Here is a 13534-nt window from a genome sequence, read left to right on the forward strand (position 1 = left end):
CAAAGAGTATAAGATAGAGGGGAAGGCTCCGACTAGTGGCAATGTTAAAAAACGTACAGGAGTTTCATCGCCTCTAGTGATTGTGTCCAGTAATGAAAACGGAAAACGCGCGGGCCGTACGGTTCAATTCAATTTAAAGTTGAAAAGTAAAATGTGAAAAAAAAATGTCGAGATAGTTTTAAACATTTTTTTTATTATAATATAAATAAACTAGTGTAGTATTTTCAGTGTGACGCATTACTTTAAACCGCCACGACAGTACTTTAGTACTAAGGCACAAATAATAGATGGCACTCGTAACGGTATACGCAACCTTACCCTCTATCTTATACTCTTTGCTTTGAAGATAATTCTCAAGACACTCCATAAATATCAAGGTAGATGGCGCTCGAGTAATATAAATTCAAAGTCAAAAATTCGTTAAATTTTGACTATGTTAACTTAACCAAAAAAGTGTCATTTCTTTTTAGTTTCGTCACAGAAATAAGAATTTTTGAGGTAATTAGTTTAAATCATTTATCGGAACAAAAAAATAAGAATTTATAGATAAATTTCTGGAATGGACATGACACGATACTGAAATCTAGCTGATAAGTTTTAGGTTCTCTCTAATTGACATATGATATAAAAAATATGACAAAATATGTTCATGATCATCTAATTAATACAAAAATTTCATTATTAGATTCTTAATTAATCACCAGTGAAAACAAACAACACAAGAGAAAAAACATATCTAGCAGCTTGAAGAGTTCAAGTTGTTCCTCGGGTGATTTCGGTAACAGGGATAATAATGGAAATGGAGCTATGAGAAAAATTGATCAAATCTATGCAACGGTCAGTCTTGCCAAACTACGATAAAAAAAAACTAGTAACAATAAACAGTCTTCATTCTTTTAGATAAAATACATGAAAAATTAAAATATTCCGAATAACTGTCATTCTAATCCACTTCCAGTTCCATGTCTCTCTATCACGGTTCAGCATGTTTCTTTAAGTCATCTGACCATCCATCTGTAATCTTCCTGTTTTGCGCTTGTAATTCCACGGTCTCCAGTACATAATTATCTCAGTTCACCTGTCATTTTTTTTCTCGGAGAATATCCAGCGAATTTCTATTTGCGCTTTGCAGCTGGTGTTAAAACATTCGCACTTATTATTTTTTAGAATATAAGAAAATTTTTGAAATTATACCCAAGCCAACCTAGTTGCGCCACTGTAGTTATTAGTTCTAGATAGTTGGTCATGGTTGTTGTATTATTGTAATTCATCTTTAATCCTATATTTTACGATTCAATATCCAGCCCTTTGATAATTTTTTGTGATTCATCTTTTTTGCCTGTTAGTAATACAATCTCATGTAAGTATCCCAGGTTGTTTAAATATTGCTCATTGATAAGGATACTTAAATTATCCCAATGTAGCTTTTCAGTTAATATTTTGGTCGTCAGCAGGTGCCTACTTGTACTAAAGCCTTTTCTAAATCCGGCTTGCTCTCTTCAGTGGTAGTTATCCAACTTCGATATAAATATATTTGTTAATAGTCTGGTTGACAATTAGCACATTACATATCATTCCCTCCATTTTGTCTTTGTATGTCTAATTAGCTTTTTTCAATTTTTCAATAGCTAATTTGTAGGTGTTTTTATTTTTAGTTTTAAAACAGATATTAATGATCATTTTGGTTCGAACAAGTCTGTGGTAGCTACCAGTTAAGAAGTTTTACTGTTTTACTTCTTTAAGGAAAGTTAACCAGGTCCATTTTCGTTGTTTTCTTTTGTTAAACAATATTATTTCATTTTCACCAGTGTTAAATATGTTGCATACTATATTTTTTGCAATTAACTAAAAATAAGACGGCTTACTAATTCAGTGAAGATATCTTATATAACCTTTATAACATATAACGTCTTTAAGGTGTGAAAGACCTTGTTTTGTAACATTGGATGTCCTCAAGACATCTTCTAAATGACTTGCATCTTAGACAGGACGTCTTTAAGATGTATCTGTGTTATCTTCCCCTGTACCTCCTACCACCACCCATTCGATTTTTTCAAAGTTTATACATAATCTCCACTTTTCATATTCTCCATTCAGCTTACTCAACATCTTTCCTTATCGTCCCTATTGTCAGTAAACTTCAAAGTATATACTTGGTATATAGTCGTATCAGTGCACGAAATTCATTTAGGTTATTATTTATTTCTGTTGTCTGTTTTATAACGAATATATTATCTACTGTTTCCTCTTTTTCAAGTTTATTCTCTATAACCTTTCCATAAATTCTTAAAATAGATCTCAAAAGGTAGTTGGTCAAATCATTTTTTCTTCCTTCTGGTATATGCTACTTATTATATCCAGTTTCAATTGTTCCATCATCTGAAATTCAGTAAAAAGGTCGGTTCATTTCTCAAAGTATATTTGGGTGCGGCTTTCAGCAGTTCCCTAGTTACTCCTCCAAGAACAGGAGTTTTTGTAAGGTTTCTTTTTGGGCTTTCTTAACTATAATTGGCTGTTATACTTCCTTGAGCTGCTCTCAATCTTCCTATGCATTTTAGTTTAATCATTAAAATTACAAGATTAACAGGAAATCCCGTTCGCCTGTATCATTAAACAGTTCAATTGTATTTGTCTGTGGTTATATTTTATTGTCCCTCGTTTGTTATATCATAATGTGTCTAGTTGAATCCCATCCTGTTGGTGTCTTTGAGCATCATGTACTTTTACTTGTCTGCAGAATACCTTTTTATTTTTCTACTCAACACATAGCAGGTTGAAGGTTTAGATCCAGTTATAGTATTAAACTCTAATCAGTAAGAAGTAAATGCAATTGATATCCACTCGCACCATAAATAGCTTTATTCAAACTTTTTTTTCAATTGTCAACAATGATACAACAGCTTAAAATAGAACACAATAACAAAGAGTTTGAGATCTGTACTTTTTCACGATACAACCAATAAAATTTGCCTCCTAAAATTACATATTATGTATGGTCAAATTGTATACCGTCACTAAACTACCGTAAAAATAAGCTTAATCTAAAATATCACTTAATATTGATTCGCGGAATGTTAATTACTTTTATTACAATGCATTCCAATGCTTCGCCCTCCACAATAAAACGAACATATTTGGTTTCGATATAAATGGACTCCCAGATGATATCGGACTTGCAACTGGTGTTTTAAGATTCATAGGTACGTCTGCGTACCGCGACAGCAAATTGCGATAACCGCGTCCGATAGTAGCGATTAAAGAAGTATTGTCGTGGCTACCGTTAACACTTTTGGGGACAGCCAAAGGAACAATAACCTTAACTTCCTCTTCATAAGGTCTGAAGATAGTTATAGGACGGAGGGAACTTTTTTCGGCAATTATCACACAACCCCAAGTGGTACCTATATACAGTTCTTCATCCAATACAACTAGGCTTGACACCTAAAAGTTAAAAATTATATAAATTCAATCACAAAAATGTACCTGCACATAGCTACTAGTGCAGGAACTTTTGAAGCAATAAATGTAAGTGCAGGTTGGTGGGTGAAATGCGCGTCAATTTTTAGGAGCCCACTTAAAGGAAATTTTGCACAACCAAAGTAATGTTTAAAGTATAATGAGAAATATAAAGGGTAAAACTAAACCTAAGATTAACAAGATTGCTTTCGAACAATCGTCGCTGAGTGGGGCAAGTTTGTAGCGCGTAGCGCGAAGCGGCTTTTTATTTTAAGAAGATAGAGCTTCGCGGTTTCTTGTGGTAAAAGGACGCAATGTTTTTCTATCGTCCTCCTGCGGACCACTATGGAACTTTCTCAAAATTGATGTAATTTTATTGTGCATACACCCTGTATAAAAAGTCTTTCAAGCCTCGCCGAACTTCAAAGTTTTAGCAAACTTTGTTAAATATTCAAATTTGTACAAATCATAGCGTTGTAGAATGATATTTTTGCAAATATCTCGCACGCCCTGTATAATTGACGAAACCTGAAACTCTCTCTCGACACAGTTTACCGTTCAAGTCAAATTAACGGATTTTTAGCAGTGTTTCATTTATTCCCAATAATTTACCAACAAAAACAGAAATTTTTAAGATATTCTTGATATTTTTGCTAATAAACGGCACACCCTGTATATGATTCAAATAATGGCCCTGGATCCCCCACGTTTCTTGCTATTTGTTTTTTTTTGACGTAAGCGGTTTTCAAGAAAATACTTGTTTTCTGAAACCATGCAGTACGTGGTAATAGTAAATGACGTCATCACGTCTAGATTGGGGGTGACAATCAGCTATTTTCATGTGGATTTTTTCAAATATCTCGAACAGCGTATCTGATAGACGAAAACCGTAAATACAAAAATTGTTACTCTTGATATGGTCTATAACACTGTTTGAACCGATTGGCCATATGTTTTACGAATTTTGATTTGAGGTTAATAATTCATTTAAAAAAAGTACAACTTTCACGGTCTTTTAGATTTTTGTCCGCAATTGAAAAACCCTGTATGTAATCAAAAAAATACCTAAAATAAGAGTCATAGCCCCAGATCTCCCACATTATCTGGCTCTAAAATTTTGCCGATCGGTTGAACAGTTTTTGAGAAAATTATGTTTTTTTGGAAGACAAAATAATCGAAGAAAATTTTTGAAATTAAAAAAATATATATTTGGTGACATGTCACTACGCTCAATTTCTATTGTTTTGGATATGCTTTTAGAATATAACACAGAATATTCCGAACACGCTGTAGAATATGTGAAAACCTTAAATACAAAAAGTTTAGCTGTCCATATAGAAATATGAAAGAAACTGACAACGGAATCACAGCTTTCTAGTTATGGTCAATTATCAATATAAAGGGAGCTCAATTTTCAGTTTTTTGCAAATTGCCGACGCATCCTGTACATTTTTAAAAAATCAAAGGGAATAAAGCTTTTTGGCCCGGATCTTGCTCGTCGTTTGGTTAAAGAATTTTTTTTATCGCATATACCATTTTGGAGCAATGATTTATTTCTCGGTACCCCGCAAGTGCGGTTTTATAAATTTTTAAAAATACTTCCAGACCCCCCCCCCCCCCAGTTTCAATAGGCTTGGTTACGGAGTTAAGCCCTATATATCTGTCAAATTTCAAGTGGATGGCTTCAAATTTCGTACACTTATCATGTTTCATGACCAAAAAACAGTCGAAAATCAAAAAAAAAAAAAAAGATGGATGCCTTGGTTTGATCAGACTCATTTTTTACTGGTTTGTGTAGCTCGTGCACGGCCTTAAAGAAGCCAAATTTGAGGGCTGTGTTGCCAGGTCTACAGAGAAACGGAGTACGGGTAACGGAGAACTGAAAAAAAGTTTTTTTTTTCGGCGCTGATCATTTCTGTACCAATGGGGGTCCCCTAGGGCCAACCGTTGCCGAGATATGAGTTTCGTTGCCAAGCGCGTATACTTTCGAAAAATTCGATTTCATTGTATTTCGTAACAAGACTAAAACAAAAACTAAAGCTTAGGCTAAAATGGCCGACTAGACACAAATTTTTTAACAGAGATGACGATAGCGACTGTAAGTCACTAAAATTAAAGGCAAGTTTCTGAACTGAAATGGTTATGATCAATGCCCCGTTGAGGGTAAACACCAAATCGCCAAATAGCCATTGAACAGGCTCAAGAAATAAATAAGGGGCAATATGATTAAACCAAAATCCAACTTAGATCTCAAATAGGAGGAATACAACATTTAATTAAAAAAATGTTTATAGTTTCGCAAAACAAAATCTAAGGCTCTAGAGGCGCTGACCACCAACTGATCAATACGAGCGATAAGTGTGAATCTGTCATCAAACATAACTCCAAGATCTTGTACCGCAGTATGTCTCTTGAAGGTTTGTAAAACCGAAATGACATGGATTTTTTGATCGAAAATAAGAAACAGCATTACATTTAATAATGTTGCGATTCACTCTTATTAGCTAAACATCACTGACTAATGCTGTCTTGGAGGTGCACTTCAGCATCGATGTAAGATCGTTAATGAATATGATGAAAAGAAATGACGCTGAATTAGAGCTCTGGAGTTCTGAACCCCTCAAATTCAACAAACTGACTGCGAATAAAGTTGTGCGATTTTAATACAGCAACAAGTTCGTTAGAGATTCCAATCTGGTCAGAATCTGCAGTAATATGTGGTGGTCAATTTGGTCAAAAGACTTACTAAAGCCGGTGTAAATCACATCGACATATTGATAGTGAGGTAATTTTTAACAGTAGTGGTGAGGGGGGACATTGTGAAACGGTGCAGATATGGACATTTTAAAATTTAGCGCCACTAATGCTAAAGTTTCATTGGACTGCTTGACCGTTAGAGTGCACCACACACCAATTTCAATGTATTCGTCCCAAAAAGTTATCACATCTGTCCAAGAAACACTTGCTAAATATTTTATCCAAATCGAAATTGAAGTTTTAAAAAAAATGAAATGTAAAATGGAAACCCACCTGAAATAACTCATTATCCGCCGCTGGAAAGGATTTAATGAAATTACTTATGGAGAGATATCCAATTTTGGCATTAAGGAAGAAAAGAAAATAGCGGCACGGCAAGAATCTCCGCATTTAATGAAGCAAATGTGAAGGATTTTTTTGATAATTTACAGGAAGTTTTAGAAAAGAAGTAAGTAATAAGTAAATAAGCTGGTTGATGTGGATCAACAAGCGAATAATTCAAATATGAGCTATGTGCAAAGTATCACAATCGGCGACTTTTTGCTGGTAAAATATTGTGCCTAAAAGAGTTATATTTATAAATCTTCTGAATTCCTCCTACATCATTTGTTTATGAATCGAACCTGCTGACGTTTCATTGACTTTCATCATCATGTTGGCTTCTTCAGAGCTTAACTGAAACTGTTTCAGTCAGCAAGTTTAATTTATAAACAATCAACGCAGGAGGATCTCAGAAGACTTGCAAATATTAATAGTAATAGCAGCCTGTGGAAGTTTCTTTGAAAAATCAAAAGCATTATGTTGGAGAAGTGAAAGGAAATGGATTTACCTTTTCCCAAGTTACTGATGAGCGCCTAATATGATCGGAACAAGGTGAACCTAAGCTAAGAACGCCTAAAGCAACTGGAAGATCTAGTTCAATAAAACGGTTTCAGGTAGATTTTGGTGAATATAACGTTGAGTAAATGAAAATATTCTGTTTAAAAAAGTATATTTTCCCTATTTATATGACTTTTGTTATATCGTACCACCTTCATTCACCAAATGAATATCACTCAAACTTTTTGAATAAAACACATTGTTTTTGTCCACATCTGCCTCTAGACTGTTTAAATTTACCCCAGTAAAGAGGTGCATTGCTACAATTTGAATAATTAATTATATTTGTAGTGTCTCAATATGTGAATGTTTAAAGCATAAGAACCATAGGGGAACTGGTTAGATAGGCGGTGAGCATCATATGTCCTAAATTTAGTTTTATTAAAAAGATAGGAAGGATTCTGTCTAAACACAGACCATACACACCACCATGGATAAAATAACTTAATATCAATGAGTCTGTAAGTCTAAATATTAGTAAGACAGTAGTAATGCATCACTATGACAAGTTATTTTTTTTAGATGTACTCACCTGACAATTTGTAGGACTCAAGTGTTCTTCAATTGCAATGGATTTCAAACTCTCTGAACAAGGGACGAGTTTAGAACAGTCGAGTTTGTTAATAATAGTTCTTGTGATAGCATCCCATTGATAAACAATACAACCTGGTCGGACATACGACCACACAGTACTGTCGATCGATACCAAATTCATAACGTCCACAAAGTTGATCACTGGCTGATAATGATTTATGACTTCTTGACCCGACACAACCTGATCTTTTAACGTATAAATTGATATTTGGCCGTTACTTCCGCCACACCACAATTCACAGGTCCTAGAAAGTATTAGTGCACGATATGTGCATACATGACATTTTTTAAGCTTACCCTTGGCGGTCCCTGAGTACGGCGCACATGCAATTGATTCCCGAGCTCAGACCAAGCTCTGTCATTACGAATGTTCCCTCGGCAGCGGTTGGCGTTGCGGGTCTAATTTCGGAATTCAACAAAAATAGCCGCCCATTGGACAAGGCGCAGGCAATGCGATTGAGTGGCGGTAAATATACTAGGGACTGCACTTGAATGTTAGGTTCGGTCTCGAGAGAGTAATAAAATATTCTCCTTCCATCGCAAGAACTAAAATTGCAGTTACAGTTTAAATAGTATGCTGGGAAAGTTTCCGAGAAGACAGCTACTTATTTTATCTCTTACATAAATTATAATAACTTATTTAGTGATTTTACGAAGAACAGATTAGCAAAACATACTAATTCGTAACATACACACTCATTTTGGCAATTTACCAGTTTTTCAAATTCCAATTAGCGTAATAGGTGAAACGTAGACATTATGTACGACCATTCCGTGACGATACTTATAAGGCATTGTGGGATTTGAGACGTCACTATGGTACACGATGGTACTAAGAAGAGACTGTGAGACCTACGTGGTCAGTTTTCTATTTTCCATTTGCATTTTGAAAATAAAGTTTTTAAAAAAGCCATCTCGTCACTTGAACATAAATTGGATCAAAATTGTGGTAACATTGTCCCACTAACAATTTTTTGATAAGTATTTTTGCGTTTCTACGATTCTAGTTTTAACAGATATATTCACATAAATTATCCAATAATTAAATAATTTTATTAAGAAACTGGAAATTTTCTTAAAATATTGCATGCAGCACTCTTTAAGAATATAATTGACCAGCGAAACATTCCCAATGATTAGAAACAATCTCCACATTTAAAGTAGGTTTACAAACCTACCGAGGTATTACATGACTATATATAAATTATTTACAAAAGTGTTGCTAAAAGAAATAGACAAAAACATTTAATTAAGAGAGGAACAATAAGGCTTTTTTATAGGAAAATTGTTGAAGAGGTCAATTAATTTACGAAACTGCAGTAGCAGTGGAAAGTACAATCACAAGGGATTAAGATTTAAATCTATAACTAACAAATAACTAAAACACAGAGCAAAGCAAGGATATAATAAAACAGTTAGATCTATATTAACTTATGCAGCAGAGACAGGATCAAGTACCACAAAGACCATGCAAAAGATGTGCACAGTGGAATCGAAAAGATGCGTGCGAGCGAAAAATCAAGGTCTCAGGTAAAGTTGGTTAGAATAAGAAGAAAATTTTGGAATAAACATGCAGAAAGAACAAACTACGAGAGACTGTCAAAAATGACCAAGAACCATATACCATATATACAGAGAAAGGCCACCGAAGGGGTAGAAAGAATGCTAGAAAGACTTTACTAGGACAAACAGGCGATAGCTTGCCATATATGAAACCGTATTCAAAGAACCGTGTTGAAAAAAGAAGAAAAGAATGAAAAAGAAGCGGAAGTAGCATATGTTGTAATTATCATCTAAATAAGCTTTTTTGTACATCGACCCAACTTTTTTCTATGACTAGTTTACCGCGGTAGTAAGGATCAAAATTCAAATGTGGTAGCGGTTGTTTTCAACTTACAATAAACTAAAGAACTTACATTTTATAGAGTTTCAAGGAAAATTTCGAAAAGAAACATTTTACAGTGTGTGTAAAGGTATTGAACTGATTTTTCCAAAAAACTTCTACAGGTACTGTATAACACTATTTACAAACCTTAAGGATTCCTCTTCTTCTTCTCACTCTATTCTGCACCTGCTCATATTTTGAGGGGGCATGACCACTGATCCCATATTGGTGACAGGTAAAGGCCTGAGTCGCGGCTAAGATTGTTTGGTTGTTCATAGATTTCTATAGATTCTTGGATTTTTCGTTGGTAGAATTGATTGCATGCAAGAATTTTAGGTTCTCCTTCATGCCTTTGAGACTCAGCTCACATTCACTAATCATAGAAATCATCAAAATAGAAGAGCAGAATGTGAACCAGTTTCAGTTAAGATCAGAAGAGAATGATTGGCGAAACAAAAACAACCGACGCAAGAAGAACGCAGAAGATTTGTAAACAGTATTTGATTGTTTTATTCCCAATACTTTGAAATAAAATACTGCTTTTTATATATCTGTTATTCTTTTTTGAGATTACGAAATTACCAAAAACCAAAAAACCACTGACACTCAGAGTTTAAAAATAATAGTAGTACTTAAACTAGATTTATTTGGAATTAATGATTTTCATTTCCGGTCTGAAATATTCGAATGCAAGCCACTCACACTCAGAGCTTAAAAATAATAGTAGTACTTTAACTAGAACTATATATATATATATATATATATATATATATATATATATATATATATATATATATATATATATATATATATATATATATATATATATATATATATATATATATATATATATATATATATATATATATATATATATATATATATATATATATATATATATATATATTGTGTGTGTGTGTGTGTGTGTGTGTGTGTGTGTGTGTGTGTGTGTGTGTGTGTGTGTGTGTGTGTGTGTGTGTGTGTGTGTGTGTGTGTGTGTGTGTGTGTGTGTGTGTGTGTGTGTGTGTGTGTGTGTGTGTGTGTGTGTGTGTGTGTGTGTGTGTGTGTGTGTGTGTGTGTGTGTGTGTGTGTGTGTGTGTGTGTGTGTGTGTGTGTGTGTGTGTGTGTGTGTGTGTGTGTGTGTGTGTGTGTGTGTGTGTGTGTGTGTGTGTGTGTGTGTGTGTGTGTGTGTGTGTGTGTGTGTGTGTGTGTGTGTGTGTGTGTGTGTGTGTGTGTGTGTGTGTGTGTGTGTGTGTGTGTGTGTGTGTGTGTGTGTGTGTGTGTGTGTGTGTGTGTGTGTGTGTGTGTGTGTGTGTGTGTGTGTGTGTGTGTGTGTGTGTGTGTGTGTGTGTGTGTGTGTGTGTGTGTGTGTGTGTGTGTGTGTGTGTGTGTGTGTGTGTGTGTGTGTGTGTGTGTGTGTGTGTGTGTGTGTGTGTGTGTGTGTGTGTGTGTGTGTGTGTGTGTGTGTGTGTGTGTGTGTGTGTGTGTGTGTGTGTGTGTGTGTGTGTGTGTGTGTGTGTGTGTGTGTGTGTGTGTGTGTGTGTGTGTGTGTGTGTGTGTGTGTGTGTGTGTGTGTGTGTGTGTGTGTGTGTGTGTGTGTGTGTGTGTGTGTGTGTGTGTGTGTGTGTGTGTGTGTGTGTGTGTGTGTGTGTGTGTGTGTGTGTGTGTGTGTGTGTGTGTGTGTGTGTGTGTGTGTGTGTGTGTGTGTGTGTGTGTGTGTGTGTGTGTGTGTGTGTGTGTGTGTGTGTGTGTGTGTGTGTGTGTGTGTGTGTGTGTGTGTGTGTGTGTGTGTGTGTGTGTGTGTGTGTGTGTGTGTGTGTGTGTGTGTGTGTGTGTGTGTGTGTGTGTGTGTGTGTGTGTGTGTGTGTGTGTGTGTGTGTGTGTGTGTGTGTGTGTGTGTGTGTGTGTGTGTGTGTGTGTGTGTGTGTGTGTGTGTGTGTGTGTGTGTGTGTGTGTGTGTGTGTGTGTGTGTGTGTGTGTGTGTGTGTGTGTGTGTGTGTGTGTGTGTGTGTGTGTGTGTGTGTGTGTGTGTGTGTGTGTGTGTGTGTGTGTGTGTGTGTGTGTGTGTGTGTGTGTGTGTGTGTGTGTGTGTGTGTGTGTGTGTTCGAAGTGTTTTCGGAGCGCGGACTTGATGGAATTCCATCGAATATTAAGTGTAGTAAATGATATGCTATGAAAACTAAGTTTATTGTTACGCATTTTTTTTACAAAATTGTAAAAAAAGCGAATGATTCACACTGATTCATATATCGGTGAACTATATATATTAATATCCGAGAATCTGGAATAAAACCCTCTCATCTTAATTGAAAAATTCTTGTCTGGAACATATTTTCTTGTAACGGTCAAATTTATGAACAAATATCAGGAACAGTTATGGGTTCTCCAGCAACAGGCAACAGCTTTTGGAAAGAAAGCCCTCGACACTTTCCATATAAAGCCAAAATTATTGAGAATACTTTTATTATTTGGCCTCATGGTCAGTAATTAATATGGGATTTTCTTAACCATTTAAATTCAGTACTTATAGTAATCTCCCTTCCTCTTTATTCTCATCAAAAAATTAGACCTAACATTGCGTCATTTAGTACACAGAAAACTTACGCACACACAAAAATCATCAATTATCAAATCTCTTGTTCCCAAAATCATAAAACTATCTCAAATCAAATCACTCAACCCAGAATTAAAACCCAGATTTACCACTTTTACCAGATTTACCACTTATCCAAAAAAAATTTAACGTCTTTGATCTGTTAAGGACAAAATTTCGTTCGAGACACCATGGGTTTACAGCATTCCACGCATATACGATAATGATTACAATGGAGAAATGATGAAAAATATCAACTACGATAAAAGAACATGGATGAGCTTTAAAACTATGATAAATAAGTTTATTTTTTTATCAGCAGTTGCCCAACACAACTACGAAACCGGATATCAAATCTTGTTCGACCACACTAAAATTCTTTGATATAATCTATTATTCTACAAAATAAAAATCCGAGAATTCGCAAATATCTCTAAACAATCAAACAATATTAACAGCGACTTGGGTCTTAATCTGTCACCAACGTAGAAATCAGTAATCCCAAACAATGTTCCTGCTCCTCCTTTAACTCCGCCCCCTCAAACAGTATATAAGCACCCAGAGCAGAATACAAACCAGTCTGAGTTAAGCTTAATTTAAGTTTAATAGTCTTAAAAAACAAAACAAAAATCTTTATTCATTTAAATTCTTGTATTGGCTTGATCTTTGGGTGATTGGTTTAATACATTTGCCGAATATCTCAAATATAATGTTCAGCGCTCCTTTATTCATATAATATTTTCGGAAAAATGTTTCTAATAATATATCATTTTTATTTTTGCTATTGAAATAACAATGATAATTAACCTTTATAATTACTTATAAGTTGTATTACAATTGTTTGGGAATCAAATAAGCTGAGTCCGGTCCTGGTCAGTCCCGGCCTGCAGCGCACAAGGCAATTCGATCGGGATTCGACTCGCAGAAGCCGCGTGAACATCACAAAATGAAATTTAAAATTTAGGCGAATTAAAAACGTTCAGGTATTCGAAAAGTGACTTTGATCCATTTGGCAAAAAATCGACGAACACACTACAACAATATTTTCAAAGGCAATATATTTATGTAGAATGTCATTGGACTGCTTTGTATTATCTTTCAAGTTTACCATAAATGAGTAAAATGGGATAATTAAATAGATATACAGAAAAAATTCGACGTCTAAGTTTCACCATAAGCTGCTTGTTCCACTGTGCAGCAGGGTCAGCTGAATCAGTATGGAAAACTAGTAATTTGTAATTAGTATATACGCATATAAGCCACCAGGCATCCAAATTTTCAGAGGTCCTAATATACATGGAAGCAACCAGAAGTAAGCACCCTATCCTTTTTTGAGTTTCAAAACTAATTTTTTTTGTCTCTCTTGAGTT

At 35.0% G+C, this 13534-nt stretch overlaps 1 protein-coding gene across 2 annotated transcripts in view; it reads right to left on the reverse strand.

Annotated features, from left to right (window-relative positions):
* Positions 1-2846: 2846 nt before the first annotated feature.
* LOC132701629 (leucine-rich repeat serine/threonine-protein kinase 1) overlaps positions 2847-13534 on the reverse strand; it is a 53132-nt gene continuing 42444 nt past the window's right edge. For both annotated transcript variants that reach the window (XM_060669745.1, XM_060669746.1), the window contains 3 exons: positions 7984-8232; positions 7625-7931; positions 2847-3441 (listed from right to left, as the gene is read on the reverse strand). In XM_060669745.1, coding sequence (XP_060525728.1) covers positions 3088-3441; positions 7625-7931; positions 7984-8232 — 910 coding nt within the window. In that variant the 3' untranslated portion in view covers positions 2847-3087. The remainder of the gene's footprint in view (positions 3442-7624; positions 7932-7983; positions 8233-13534) is intronic.

This window comes from Cylas formicarius, unplaced genomic scaffold (genome assembly GCF_029955315.1).
Source record: "Cylas formicarius isolate icCylForm1 unplaced genomic scaffold, icCylForm1.1 PGA_scaffold_4__25_contigs__length_36172078, whole genome shotgun sequence".
Classification (NCBI taxonomy): domain Eukaryota; kingdom Metazoa; phylum Arthropoda; class Insecta; order Coleoptera; family Brentidae; genus Cylas; species Cylas formicarius.